This window comes from Drosophila obscura, unplaced genomic scaffold (genome assembly GCF_018151105.1).
Source record: "Drosophila obscura isolate BZ-5 IFL unplaced genomic scaffold, ASM1815110v1 contig_82, whole genome shotgun sequence".
Classification (NCBI taxonomy): Eukaryota; Metazoa; Arthropoda; class Insecta; order Diptera; family Drosophilidae; genus Drosophila; species Drosophila obscura.
The window spans coordinates 23,757-38,928 of record NW_024542875.1 but is presented as its reverse complement, the minus strand read 5'-3'; the positions used below and the strand labels follow the sequence as shown (position 1 = coordinate 38,928).

The following is a 15,172-nucleotide window of genomic DNA, read 5'->3' as shown; positions in this document are numbered from 1 at the left end:
TACCAAATGTACAACCCTTGCTCGTTAAACGTTAAACGACGCCAAATTAACGCACCTATACACAAAAAAATAGAGGACACAAGATATAATTTTTTTTCGACTTTTCCTGAGTTTTTAAAGTCAAAATTTCGTAAAAAATACCCCACAAAAATCATCATTTTTGCATTTCAATGCTTTATATTTCCCAGACGGTAAGCTGAAATCACAAAGTATTTGGGCTCAACTTCTAGCTGTTTTAATTACCTTTTCAAAATAGCAAAGTTCTGTACAACCAGACGTAAGATATTAAAGTTATGTGAAAAAAACTATCGCTACCTCTGAAAAAAGCTTAAAAAAAAATACCAGACTTCAAAAATTCTTCAAAAAAAAGTTCTGCCATAGAAAAAAAACCATAATTCTTTAAAAAATTTTAAAGCCCCATATCTATCAGAAAAAGTCGGTTTGGATCCTTGAGGAAAAAAAAAGTTCGGTTTTGTCGAGTAGTGTAATCAGTAGATCGTAGTCAGTGGTGCAGCAGTAGAGTAAATATCTATTTTTGTTCAGTATTTTTACTGCCCACTACTTAACTTTGTCATCTACATACATATGTATGTCGGAGATGTATAATGAAGATGTATGAAAACTGATGAAAATGTAAACAGAAATGTATAGAGTTAAGAAACTATGTCAATAAAGGAGAACAGAAACTACGCAGTAATTTATCCGTTGTTCCTTCTATTCACATTGTTGCTGAGAGCGAGGTTTGAGAACGAGAGAGAGAGTCGTCTCAGCCGAGTGTGGCGCGGTTGTGTGTACGATGCCTCTGAGAGAGAGGAGGATCAAATGGGAATTGCTAAAGAGAGCAATTGGATGATGCAATACGGTGTTAGGTATTGCGTAAGCGAAAGGAAGAAAACGAGAAGAGGAGTTTTTAGTTTGGTCACAGAATTGAAGGAGAGAACACATAGCCGCGACTCACTGCGCTCAAGTACTACAATGCAGGAGGAAGAGCACCCAGATATTCTGCCCCCGACATCAGAAGTGGGATCGGCTCAGGCCCAGGAGAAACGTGACAGTGAATGGCGATCTTTACTTGAAGCACAAAACCAAAGATTTATAGAAATTATAAAAACAATGCAAAAGCCTGCCTCAACTACATCAAGTGAAAAATCAATGAGACTGCCAAAGTTCAATCCAGACGCGGCTGAAGTTGATGCCAGCGCATGGGTCAAAACAGCTGATATGATCCTGACGGAGCATCCTCTGGAGGGCAGCGCACTGGTTATGTCACTGAGCGGAGCATTAGAAGGGAGCGCTTCCCAATGGCTTGCTCAGATCAGCTTTGCTGGCATAACCTGGCTACAATTCAAAGAATTGTTCGTTCACCGCTACGATGACGCTGAGAGACCGGCCGCTGTCTTGTTGAACATCCTCAACGGACGGCCGAAAACAGGCGAGTGCTTGTCTGCACCCGGCTAGTGACGTCATTAATGACCAAATGGAAGTCGATGGACATGGAAGAAATAGCAGTGTCTTTCGTGTTGGCACACATATGACATAATGATTGGTCGTGAAATATTAGCTCTTCGCTTCGGCATAACGATGGACGCTGATAAATTGAATATTTTTAAAACTAAACAGATTATATTCTGAAAATTTCATTGTTGGAATGCCGAGTAGACGTGTCACGACTGGAGAAGTAGAAATTCGTTTATTAGACGCCAACAAGACTGTGCAGAGGCGTCCATATCGTCTTGGTGTAGATGAAAAAGAATTAGTAAGAGATAAAATCAAGGAAATGTTGGCGGCAAACGTAATTCTCCATTCGCTAGTCCAATTTTATTAATTAAGAAGAAAGATGTTTATTATTTTTTTTTTTTATTTATTATTGGGTAACAGTAGGGTAACAGTAGATTATAACTAAGGGTGGAAAAAGGGGGGGGGGGGACTGCCTGCGGGACTGCCGCGGGTCGATTTAGACCCCTCCTTCGTTGCCGTTGCGCAGCCGCTCCAGCTCTCTCAGCTTCCGCATGACCTCTGATGCGTACTCAGATACTCGGGACGAGTAGTCTTCGCTGCGAAGCATCTCGCTCGTGAGGGCACCCGCGCTAAGCGAGTCTCCACCTATTTTCAACCGCTGCTCTGCGAACCTTGGGCAGGTGAGGAGTATGTGCTCCGCGGTCTCCTCGACGCCGCACATCGGGCAGTTTGCGTCGTCGTCGTGCCCGAATCTATGGAGGTAGCTTCTAAAGCAGCCGTGCCCGCTTAGGAGTTGGGTTAGCCAAAAGTTGACTTCTCCATGCCTCCTGTTGACCCACCTACTGATGTCCGGAATTAGGGTGTGAGTCCATCTTCCCTTTTGTGATGTGGCCCAGCGGTTCTGCCACCTAGCTAGGCTTCTTTCCCTCGCTGCCGTCTTTATGCGTCTCCCTATCTGCCGGGAACGATGTTGTGCGGGAACGTCGAGCTCCAACGAGATTTCCCTAGCTTCCTCGGCTAGGTCCACCACTGGGAGCATTCCGGCGATGACAAGAGCCGCATCTTCCGAGATGTTTCGAAAGCCGCAGCAAACTCGCAGGGCTCCCAACCGGTGCGTCGCATCTAGCCCCTTCCTGTAGGACTTGATCCTCGCCGCCTCAGCCCAGATTGGGGCTGCGTACATCATGACCGCCTTTCGAACTGACTGAAGCAGGAGTCTGCGGCCTTGTTTGGGTCCCCTCGTGTTCAGCATCATGCGTGACAGGGCCCTGCCTAGGACTGCTGCCTTCTTGCTGGCAGCTTCGAGGTGCTCGCGGAAGGAGAGGCGAGTGTCCAGCAGTACCCCAAGGTAGCGGATTCGCGAGGATGTGATATCGACGGAGCCGACACGCACCGTCGCAACCTCCACTTTCTTGCGGCTGGAAATCAACACCGCTTCCGTCTTGTGATCAGCCAGCCTTAGGCCTACTGATGTCAGCCACTCTTGGATCACGGCCACCGCTTGGTTGCACCTGGCCTCCACTTCTCCGAGGTGCTTGGCAACCACTACCAACGCGACGTCGTCTGCAAAGCCTATTGTCCGAGTATCGGCAGGGAGCTGTAGCTTGAAGATAGCATCGTACATTACGTTCCAGAGGGCCCGAGGACAGAGCCTTGGGGAACGCCGCATGTGACCTGGTACTCCACGGTGCCGCAGTCGGTGTCGTACAGCAGCCTCCGGCTTCGAAAGTAGTCCTCGATAATGGCCACCAGGTATGACCAGGATGACGTCCCACCTCGCCGAATTAAATGCGTTTTTGACATCCAATGTGACAACGAGGCAGTACTGCTTCCCGCCCTCCAAGCCACCTGGTGCCCTCTATGGCTTTTGCCGCGATGTCCGTCACTATGCGGATCGCGTCAGTTGTCGATCTTGCCTTCCTGAAACCGAACTGCATGGGGACAGGTCACCTGCCTGCGCAATTCGGCTTGGAGCTTCCTGCAAATGCAGCGCTCCAGTGCTTTGCCCACGTTGTCGATTAGGCAGATGGGCCTGTACGACGAGGGGTCCTCGGGAGGCTTTTGAGGCTTCGGCAGCAGGACTAGCTTCTGGAGCTTCCAAGGCGTTGGGAAGACTCCTTCACGGAGGCACATGTTGAAAGCCTGCGCGAAATCCGACGGGTGCGCGGTCATTGCCAGCTTGGCTGCGGTGTCAGGGATGCCATCCGGGCCTGGCGCCTTGCCGGTTGGGGTTGCTCCAGCGATTTCCAGGATTTCGCTCTCCGTTATGTCGCTCCATCCGATGCGGCGATAAGGAGTTCGCGACGGGCTGACAGCTGGGTCGACGGTAGGAGAGAGGCTTTCGACGATGGTTTTCATTTTAACGGGGTCAGCCGTGGTAAGGGGCTTCACCGCGTTAAGCTTCTTGACTATCACCTTGTAGGCGAGGCCCCAGGGGTCGTTCTCCGCTGAGTCACACAGCTCAAGGAAGCAATTCCTCTTGCTTCCTCTGATAAGCCTTTTAAGAGCACGGCGTTTCGCTGCGTACTCCTGGGACATCAATGGGAAGGCTTGCTCCCCAATCGCCGCAAATTGGCGTCTTCTAGCACGAATGCATTCGGGCGTAGCCTCATGCTCGCCAAAAGACCGGCTCGCGGTGGCGAGAGTGGCTTCTTTGCTGCCTTGTGCTTGCCCTGCATGCCGTTGTCAATGCGCCGATGAGGTTCGTTGCGCAGCCCTCTGGTTCCCGGGCCTCGGGAATGCTCAGCTCCGACAAGAAGATATCCGGCCTGAGGGTTCTGGCATTGAAGGTCGTCCTTGGTTGGAGAGCTGTCCCTTGTGGGTGGGCCTCGATGCTGCAGATGATGGCGTTGTGGTCACTAGCCGTGTATGCGCTGCTGAGTCCCCACGCTGTTCTCCCAAAGAGAGCGGTGCTGCAGAAGGTAAGGTCGATGATAGATCCCAACCCAGCTCGGGAGAACGTGTGCTCTGATCCGCTGTTGAGAAAGTTGTAGCTCTAGAGTGGCAAAGGCTTCCATGAGAGTGCGACCTCTACATTGGTGGACCTCGATCCCCATTCCTCTGACCAAGAGTTGAAGTCGCCGACCATGATGATGTTTGGCCGTCCCCTAGCGTCGTCTGCTATCTCATCGAGAATGGCTCCGAACTCCTGGATAGATAGGCGTGGTGCCAGGTAGCAGCTGTACAGCCAAAACTGGCCAACCTTGGCTCTTACGTAGCCGTTTCCCCTGCGAACAGACTCAGCTTGGGGGGTGGAGTGCCCGCATACCCATATCGCTGCCGTTTTCGTGCTATCAAGAATGTAGTTGGTGTTGCTGGTTCTGCGGTATGGTTCGGAGAGAACTGCCACATCCGCTGTAGTTTCTCTGACTAGCTGGCAGAGTAGATTCTGCGCGGCTTCGCAGTGGTTGAGGTTTAGCTGCAAAAACCTCACTTTGCTATCCGTTTCTTAGTCTCTGCTCGTCTACCCCGGCATCTCTTGCTGCCAGCTATGTGGTCAGTCGCTGCAGGATGCTTTTCTGCACAGAGAAAGCACCTTGGCTCGTCCGTGCATCCGGCTACTTTGTTGCCACTCTTTCCACACTTGTAGCAGCAGTTGCTGCGGTCGATGTTGCTCGTACACCTGGCTGCAATGTGCCCGAACTCTAGGCATTTAAAGCAGCGCCTCTGGCCTGATCGTTCTACGATCCTGCATCTCGTCCAGCCAATCTTTATTTTGCCCACCTCCGTGAGACGCTTCGCCAATGGGTACGCGAGTCCAGCGATAGCCACCTGCGAACTTCCGTATCCCGGGCGCAGGGCCCTGATGCTTCCTACACCCCGCCGGATGCTCCAATTGGGCAGACATTGCCTCGGCGATCTCTTCCTTCGTGGCTAGGTCGTCGATGTCGCGGATCTCGACAAACGCTTCGCTTACCACCGCCCGGACGCCTGCCTGAGTGCCAAGCACCTGGCTTATATCCTCCGTTAGCTGGGCTGTGTTCTCCTTTAGCGCACCATTCAGCTCTAGCAAGAGCTCTCCCTTTGCTGTCCGTCGGACTCTGTCGACATTGTTGCCGACTTCCTTCAGCTTGCCGTCATCCCTCCTGGTCACCATCCTGAGAATGTCGCTGTAAGACAGGTCTCCTGTAGTGGCAATTATAATAGCGTCTGGCCTATTACGCCTGGGCGGGTGGGATGTAGTCTCTCTGGGTCTGTTTGGTCGTACTACCGGCGCTTGGCTAGGCCGGCTTCTGGGCCTGCTGCTGACAGTAGACCATGTCTCTGCCTGCGGTGCTTCTACCGTTTGTGTCGATGCCTCCGTTAGCTTGCCTACGAACGGGGATGTCTGTTGGTCCGCCGTCTCAGGTGTGTGGACTTTGAGCTGCTCCTCTTGAATCCTCGCGCACATTGACGAGTGCAACTCTTTAAGGATTACTATAGAGTCCCTTGTCGCCTGGTTAATGTACCGCGCTGCCGGTCTCCTCTCTATGATCTCGAGGACCAGCCCGTCTAGGATCTCTCCCATTTCGGACGCCAGGCCTGTAGGCTTTTGGGGACCTTCTTCTTCTTCTTTTTCGCCCTTTCCGTGCTAGGAGGGCTACCTTGCTGCCTGCCTCTTTTGGGCGTGTCGGCGTCCATGTTCGCGTCGCAATGGGGTGCAGACCCAGAGGGTGACCTCGCAATTTTCGCTCTCTGAGCGAACGCCCTGCAGGTCGTCAGAGTCTGAGAGCTGGGCCAGATTCGAGCCCCCGAGCATCCTGCCGGCCTAGGCGCCGCCTGGGCCCGGTGCTTCCAGTCAGTGGTGTGAAAACGTGCGTGAGGATACCGGAGTGTCTTGCTTATATATAAACGTTTTCCGCCTAGGGGTTAGGCAGTACTTCCCTTCCGGTACGGTCGCTGGCAGAAGCTAGCTGATGTGGGTGCTACAAATTCTCCGCAGCGATCGCTGGCAAGAGCTGGCTGCTTTGACACCTAGTGTCCCTTCACAGCACTGCACTCGATCAGCTGGTTAGCGACCTGCGCTCTCCAGCCCTGGTATACCAGTTGCACAGCTGAGGTGCCTGGAGTGAAAAATGTGAAGCAGCCGAGAAAATGGGAATCGTAGAAGAAAAGAAGAAAAAAGGCGGGAGCCCCTCGGCGTTGAGTGAAAAGGCCGAGAGCGCAGTCGACGTGAGCCCCAGCCCCTCCCTGCCCCTTTGGGTGACCGTGGAAGAGCGGCGAGAAGCCCGGTTTTCGGAGCCAGGAAAGTGGGTGCCTTGATCCTCCCAGGTGAGCACGCGGTGTCAGCAACGCCTGTGTTAATTTGCCGTATTTCCGCAGGTCTCTATCGCGATTTTGGGTTTGTTATGCAGAGCAGCTGTTCGACGCGTCCGCACTCGAAAAATTCGCGTGTAGAACTCAGAAGAAAGATGTCAGTGATCGTTTATGCGTTGATTATCGAGAGCTCAATTCAAATACAGTGGCTGACAAATACCCTTTGCCGTTGATATCAGATCAAGTTAACAGATTGCGTGGGGGTAAATACTTTTCTTGCTTAGACATGGCCAGTGGGTTTTATCAGATTCCCATAGATGCAGGATCCATAGAGCGAACCGCCTTTGTAACTCCCGAGGGCCAGTACGAGTTTCTATCTATGCCATTTGGGCTAAAAAATGCCTCTTCGATTTTTCAGCGAGCTATAGCGCGAGCACTGGGTGACTTGGCGTACTCCTATGCAATTGTTTACATTGATGATGTAGTGATAGTCGCGAGGTCAAAAGAGGAAGCATTTGACAGATTGGCAATAGTGCTAAAGGCTTTATCGGAAGCAGGATTTTCCTTTAATATAAAAAAATGCTCATTTCTCAAAACTGAAATAGAATATTTAGGATACTTGGTCAAAGACGGTAGTATTGAACCAAATCCGCGAAAAATACAAGCTCTGGTTGGACTATCTGAACCAAAGACTGTTACACAATTGAGACAATTTATAGGTTTAGCATCTTACTTCCGTAAGTTTGTTCCACAGTTTTCTGAACAGATGAAACCTTTATATCAGTTAACCTCTAAAATTCATAGTTTCGTTTGGAAAGTTGAGCATGAAGAGATACGCCAGAAAATTATCTCAGTAATAACTCATGATCCTGTTTTGATTATCTTTGATCCCCAATATCCCATCGAGCTGCATACGGATGCAAGTGCAGATGGCTATGGTGCCATACTCATGCACAAAATAGACGGCAAGTCTAGAGTCGTTGAATACTATAGCAAGTGTACATCGCCCAGAATCGAGGTATCATTCATACGAATTAGAGACCCTGGCAGTGTACAACGCTGTAAAACATTTCCGACATTACCTTCACGGTCGAAAGTTTGTGATCTTTACGGATTGTAATTTGTTGAAAGCAAGTCGTACTAAAGTAGAACTAATGCCTAGAGTACACCGCTGGTGGGCATATTTACAGTCGTTTGATTTCACTGTAGAGTACCGCAAGGGAAGTCGCATGGCGCACGTGGACTTTTTATCTCGAAATCCGATTGTCATTGAGCGTGATACCATAATTAGGGCAACCGAAGTCCGCATCGATTTGACTGAGGTGACGGACAACTGGCTTGTAGCTGAGCAGCGGCGCGATTCGTGCTTAAGCGAAATCATAGCCCAGCTGAATAGTGGGGAGTCGCAGGAGAATTTGGCGAAAACATATGAGTTAAGAGCAGGAGTTCTATATCGGAATATTCAGAGAAATAGTAAAACGCGCTGTCTACCTGTAATCCCGAGAGTCTTCAGGTGGTCAGTGGTTAATCATGTGCATGAGGCGATAATGCATTTGGGGTGGCAGAAAACGTTAGATAAGGTTTATGAGCAGTATTAGTTTGAACAAGTCCAAGTATGTACGAAAATTCGTAGAGAACTGCATAACATGCAAACTGTCAAAGCCTCCATCAGGAAAGATTCAAATGGAATTGCATCCAATTCCGAAAGTCGAAATACCGTGGCATACTGTGCATATTGATATAAGTGGAAAGCTGAGTGGTAAAAATGATACCAAGGAATATGTCATAGTGCAAATTGATGCGTTCACTAAATTTGTTCACCTATATCATACTTTGAATTTGGATGCAGAAAACTGTATTAAGGCTGTGAAATCGACCATATCGCTTTTTGGGGTACCTAATCGTATCATTGCAGATCAAGGCAGAAGTTTCGCTTGTGGACGATTTCGAGAGTTCTGTTCAATGCATAAGATAGAATTACATTTGATAGCGACAGGTGCAAGTAGGGCCAATGGCCAGGTTGAACGAGTCATGAGCACAATGAAAAATATGTTGACAGCTTTAGAGACAGGTGAACGTTCCTGGCAGGATGCACTATGTGAAGTTCAGTTATCCATGAATTGTACGACAAATAGGGTAACGAAATTTAGCCCGTTAGAACTATTGATTGGAAGAGAGGCTAGGCCAATGGGCTTGTTGCCTATAAATGATGAAGCTAAAATGGATTGTAAGCAGGCAAGAGCTCAAGCCAAAGTAAATATGGAAAATAATGCGAAATATGAAAAAGGGCGAGTTGATAGGAATAAGGCCAAGATAATAAAACACAAGGTTGGGGATCATGTCTTGCTTAGAAGTGAAGAACGTCATCAGACAAAATTGGATCCTAAATTCAAAGGACCTTTTGTGGTTGCGGAGTTGCTGGGAGGTGATCGATACCTGTTGAAATCATTGACCAGTAAGCGAACGTATAAGTATTCGCACGAGAGTTTGCGAAGTTTGCCGGATGAGCAGATTTTTGACGAGAATGTTGAGAAAAACGACAGTGGTGAAAAAGATTCTGGTCGTAAGACCCGTTCTCGCACCTAAGAGAGGTGAAGAAAGCATCAAACGCAGGGGCTAGACTTAATCAACAATATTCATGCCAGGTATGGGTGATGTTGTGTGATGGACATTGGATCTGAGTAGATCGTGGCACAAGAGGTGCAAAACGTCGCAAGGATGCGGCAAGAGCCTGTAACTGTGTTTTGATTACGAGAATAGCCAAATGTGCGGGTTTGCGCAGAAGAGTACGAGCTACTAAGACAGATGATCCAGGTCAAGTCGAAGGCACAAGTGTAGAACCGGAAGTGTTCTGACATGGCGTGTGGCGCAGCTGACATGGTGTTGCGAGTTTGATGTGGCTCACTGTGAGAGATAAAGTAAGAAGCCTAATCCGTTGTTCCTTCTATTCACATTGTTGCTGAGAGCGAGGTTTGAGAACGAGAGAGAGAGTCGTCTCAGCCGAGTGTGGCGCGGTTGTGTGTACGATGCCTCTGAGAGAGAGGAGGATCAAATGGGAATTGCTAAAGAGAGCAATTGGATGATGCAATACGGTGTTAGGTATTGCGTAAGCGAAAGGAAGAAAACGAGAAGAGGAGTTTTCAGTTTGGTCACAGAATTGAAGGAGAAAACACATAGCCGCGACTCACTGCGCTCAAGTGCTACAATGCAGGAGAAAGAGCACCCAGATTTCCTGCCCCCGACATGTACATATTCATGATCCCGCACGGCAGCAGCCTATGCAGCCGTTCTCTCGCGTCTTCAACTCACATCTTTCTTTTTATCGCCTTTCGTTATCACTCTGTCGATCTGTCGCTCTCTCGCTAGCATTAGGGCACGGGCGATTCGGCCGCCTGCCCTTGGATCCGCGTCTACAATCTGACCCCGTCTTGAATCCAGCTAACTCTCCAACCGACTCGTCATCAACCTAACTCGAACCCTTCGCTATCCCTTTGACTCTGTATCGCCTTCTATACTGTTTACAACAATAAACCCCATTTAATCTGAACAACCATCGTCTCGTTAATAAACATATCGCAAACCTACGCTATTGAAAAATCTCAGTAGCTCAACAGTTTTCAAAATCCACATTTAGCTGCACCTTCACAAGGGTCACCCCGGATGTCGTTGGAACAGTCGAGAATTTGGGTATGATCTCCTTTTCGTTCTTGTAGTCCTTGGAATCGATGACCTCGAAGGCGGCCGCCTTCAGGTGCGGCAAGAACTCCTTGTAGTAGTTGTGGACATCGCACAGCTTGCGGCCCCCAGTCCTTGGGCCACGACGTTCGACCTCCACGTCGTGATTTGGGGCATCGCGAGGAAGAGGACCCTCGTCGGAGATGCTGACCGTCATTCTCGATGGCGGCCCGCTGGCGGGCATCCTTCCTGCCGTAGCGCTCGATGGAGGCCACCGTGTAGCAGGCCACGTCTTCAGGTGCGTGTGGGGTTCCGCACTGCTGCACAATCTCCACGACGGGCAGCGGCATCTCATGCCGAATGCAGTAGTTGCGCAGCTGTGTGATGTCGATCTTATCACGACAGAAGCGCAGAAGGGCCGGGAACCGTACCCGGCTACGCTAGGCTAGTTCAAAATCAGACGATATTGTTTTATATACGAGTACGAGTACCTGGAAATACAATAGAAGTAGGCGGGCGGGCGGGCAAGGTTGTGGTTACCCCCACCGGGCTGGGCTTTATCTTATCACAAACTGTGCGTAAATTGAATGTTGCCAAAGCTGGCGCAGACCAACGACAACCGCTCGATACGGCGTCATAAACAAAACCCAGCCAAAATCAGAGCAAAATTCTCATTTGATTTCGATGGCACCAACCTATTGTACCCACATACCTGCAGATACATACATATGATGTAAAGGGGGTAAAGAACCAATCGCCAGTATTAGTAGCCTTCACGTAGATCCCCGAATACTCAGGTGTTGCCCCCTAAACAGGCATCAGGGTACACCAGCTGCGAGCCAGGTGAAAGGGAAAGGTGGAAACATTTCAACGAGTTTAGCAATCCCACAGTGATGCCGTGACTAATCGTTTATGGATGAGTAAGATTGGGTTTTTGCCAGACCAGCCTAGCCCAGAACAATACTAGATATGGCCCGTTTGCGATCGGCTGGCGGCGATTAAAGTTATACCATTAAAGCGAAGAACATTCAAAATAATATTGTTCTATAAAGTCTCATAGATTGCACCATCTGGTGGCCTACACAGCTCCGAGCTGGCACTTTTCAATTGCCACACTGGAGCCTTGCTAGGGCATGCCTGATGGACTGACCATAGACTACAGCGAATGCAATTGATGTGCTACATGTACATATTTGCATACACATTTAGTACAAGCTTTACTTCTGTTTAAGGTACATAGATTAAAATATTAATCTTGATTTTGTTTAATCCTTTGCTACAACAGGTTTCGGGTCTTTTCCATCTCCATGTCTTCCCACGGAAGCTAATACTGAATGCAATGCAGTGGGTGCGGCATTCACGCCCACGGTTCCTTCACGGTTTCCTTCTGCCACTGCAATAGGAACTTCAATAACTGCGGGGGATCCATTCTCGTGCGATTTCCTTGTACTTTTTGAGCAGAATCTTTAATTTTTGAAAATTATGCAAAAAGCGTCTCCTGCTATAATTTTGCTGCAGCCACTGGAGGAGCTTTAGCGGGATCTACGCGTTTCTTTTTTATATTTTGTGCTTGTTGTAAGGAGGTTCATTTCCGTTTTGTGTTTGTTGGTGCTCCTGCTTTAATCACTGGAAACCTTCTGCTATATCCTTCTGAAAATCTCCAAGAATCTTAATCTTAAAAAAGCACACGGGTCTTTGCTCCCGCTCTAAGTTTTGAAATCAATCTATGGCGCCAACAATATTTGCTCAATATTTGGCCAAACATCGACTGTTGCTGCCGACCATCGACAGTATTGCGCGGAAAAATTGAACATTCAAATTGTATATTGCATAAATGCAATTTTTTTTTGAAATGGTTTCGAATAAGTTTATGGTACAATCATATAAACTTTATATGCATGAAAAATTCATTTTTATTTTTGCTGTGCAGCTTAAAATTTTGTCGATAGTATCGACGAGCAGATGATTCTTTTTTTTTTGATTTCAACGCCTGTTGGCGTTAGTGGTTGGTCTGTTGTAGCAGCGACCAAAAACGATGTATCGATATGTGCGAGACACTATCGATTTTACTGTCACTTTCTAGTATTCATAGAGATGAGTAATTGGCGGCGTGATCGAATTTGTATTTGTATTTTTCTCATAGAGAGTAATTTGCCAAAAAGAAAACTTCCAAGCCAAGAAACTACGTTGATATGTTATATACACAGTTACATTCGATGTGTGTTATAATCCGCCTTTTTGCCGCCCTGGTATATCGCTCCCAGCTAGCTCTCGGGTAAGTCAGGGGTGTTTTCGACCCATATCGAGGGACGGATTTAACAAAAATTATATATTGAAACATACAAAAAAAACACAAATCAAACATTCTTCTGGTCTCGTCTTCGTCGGCACTCTCTTTAGCGGGGGCAGCCGGTATTCTTACCCTTAGCGAGGCCCTCCCTTCCATGAGCGTTTTCGAAATCTGCGCTCCCATTTTCTTTTAATCTTGGTTTCGCCCTCTTCCCCGCTCTCGTCTCACCCAACTACAGGTATCTACTCACTCATTTTTTTTTCAATGCATAGTTTATATTATTTCATTAATCCTGCCTAATATTAAACATTAATTCCTTCTTTTTTTAATTTGAACTTATAAACAACAGAAAAAACTAAAAATACTGACAAACCAAAAATACTAGTAAAAGAAAATACGAAATCTATTCCGCCCCAGTTGGCAGCCCCATTTCATCGACAACAAATTAACATGGATCAGCTGAAAATTAATGTAAATAAACGATCTTAAACTAAAAAGAGCTCTTGTTAGTGCAATAAATAAATAGGGGAGGGGTGTGTCGTTAGGGGGAGGGAATAGTCTCCGTTTACAATTTTTTTCTTTTTTTTAAACGAAAATCTAATTTATTCTATTGCTGTTTTTATTTCTTTTTTCTCCTTTTTTGTTTTGTCTTTTTTCTAGTTTTGTGTAACTACTTTTGTGTTTGGAAAAACGTGGATATGATATACATATGTGTTTGACTTGAATGTGCCGGGAAAGGTGTTGGTTTGAGGTTTTGTTAATGGATATGTGTACGTGCGCGTTTTGGGTTAATGTGATGGGTGTGAGGTGGGCGAGTGTATCCCCATTGTGGTGATGTAGATCCGGCTGCCGTCTGTTGGACTGTCGGCCCGTGCTCCTCGAAGACCTCCTCCAGCGGCGCTCCGGCCTGGTGTCGGCTGTGTCTGCAACTGCCGCCTCCTCCTTCCTGCGCCGTCGTCGTCCCCGTTGTTTCCTCGTAGTGGCCGGGCTTCGTTCCCCCTGCCTTCGTGGTCACTATGCTTTCTACGTTTTCTTTTTTTTTGTTTTCTGAATTATTTTCTCTTTTTTCTTTGTCAATACACGTGTGCCTCGCTTGAACCTTTTCCGGAAACTCTCCTCGCAATCTAACCTTCACGGCCTCGTTTTTTTCTTAACTCTCTAGCCTTGCCACATTGCTCCCTCCTTGCAACCCTGTTACAGCCTCCCAGGATCCACAACAGAGGCCGCTGTCTCCTCTCCTTCTCCAGCCCTGTCGGCAAACGGCTCCTTCAAAAAGCCGTCCATAACACCACACTCCCGTTTAAAGGTCCTGCCGTCGAAACGGGAGTGCTATACCAGGGCGGCAAAAAGGCGGATTATAACAAATGGCGCCCAATTTTAAAACGGAAGGTATCGGTTTTGGAACGAGGGGTTTAAGACACCCAGTTTGAGATCGAGCCTTGGATTAGAGAAACTCAGCTGGTCCGTGAGCCGGGAATACACCCGAGCCATAGTAGCCGTTGAGGGAAGTAGGAGAGAGGAAACGGCGAGTGGACTTCGCGAGTTGTGGTCCGTGCAGTGCCTTAGGGGCGTTTGCAGCGTTGTCCGACTCGAGGAATCCACGGAGCTGATCAGAAAAAAAAGGAAGACATCGTGGGTCTGTCGGGTTGTGGTCCGTGCGATGCCGAGAGGGCATCAGCATCGTTGTCCGACTCGGGGAACCGCTGTGGTCTGGAAAGAAACAGCAAGAGGAGTTGGCACTCCGAAGAGAAAAAGAAGCGAAAGATAATAGCGATGGAAACGCATTGGTTCGCTCACCTGCTGTAACCGTGAGTTGCAGTTGTCTCTCGTCTCGCCCAGTTAGTTTAGCCTGAAAGAAAGATTTTTGTTTTGTAGACATGTAAGTGTTTTGGATTGGAATCAGTATTATAAAAGTCATTCTCGAGGACTGAAGATCCTCGCTATCATTGTAAAGTAGCAATTTTAGAAGAAGGAATAGGTAGGTCAGCGAAGAAGGATTTATTTTTTTTGAGAGAGGAGTTATTTATTTATTGGAATTATTATTTATGGTATTATTTATTTATGCGATTAATTATTTACGTAGGTGTTTATTTATTTATTTAGAGTATAAACTATATATTTATTTAAACATTTGTGTGAGTGATCGGGTATTTATTTATTATACTATTTATTTATTTATTTATTCTCTCGTCGTCCATTAATGTATTTAGGTTTTTGTAGGATAATTGATTTAGCACCAACACATATACGTAGAGTTAGTTTACATATATTGATGCATAGGTGATTAGGTAGTAGGTAAAGGAAGGTTATATTGGTTGATGAGTGATCCTAAAGTGTTTAAAGGGTCGGGAAAAACTAGGCGATGCCCTGAAGTGCAGAGGAGGTACCAGCCATACAGAATGACGACGACTAGGTCCCAGGACGGGAAAGTTGGCAGTGGGCCGGAACGAGCGTCGCAGGTGCCAGGACACGAAGACACGATGCTTATGGGACTGGATGACCCAAGAGGCCGGG

The 15,172-nt window shown here is 47.6% G+C and overlaps 1 protein-coding gene and 1 pseudogene across 3 annotated transcripts; one reads left to right on the top strand and one right to left on the bottom strand.

Moving 5' to 3' along the window:
• The first annotated feature begins 975 nt into the window (after positions 1-975).
• LOC121405213 lies at positions 976-1,540 on the top strand (annotated as a pseudogene).
• Positions 1,541-10,230: 8,690 nt separating this feature from the next.
• LOC111082080 lies at positions 10,231-12,183 on the bottom strand. Of its 3 annotated transcripts, none has more exons than XM_022378259.2 (2): positions 11,081-12,183; positions 10,231-10,859 (listed from the first exon to the last, which is right to left on the bottom strand). In XM_022378259.2, the coding sequence occupies exon 2, from the start codon at positions 10,721-10,723 to the stop codon at positions 10,301-10,303; it is 423 nt and encodes a 140-aa protein (XP_022233951.1). In that variant the 5' UTR covers positions 10,724-10,859; positions 11,081-12,183; the 3' UTR covers positions 10,231-10,300. The 3 variants fall into 3 exon arrangements, with proteins under 3 accessions (XP_022233951.1, XP_022233950.1, XP_022233952.1); XM_022378258.2 differs by having other exon boundaries at positions 10,231-10,813; XM_022378260.2 differs by having other exon boundaries at positions 10,231-10,813; positions 11,095-12,183.
• Between the last annotated feature and the right edge of the window lie 2,989 nt (positions 12,184-15,172).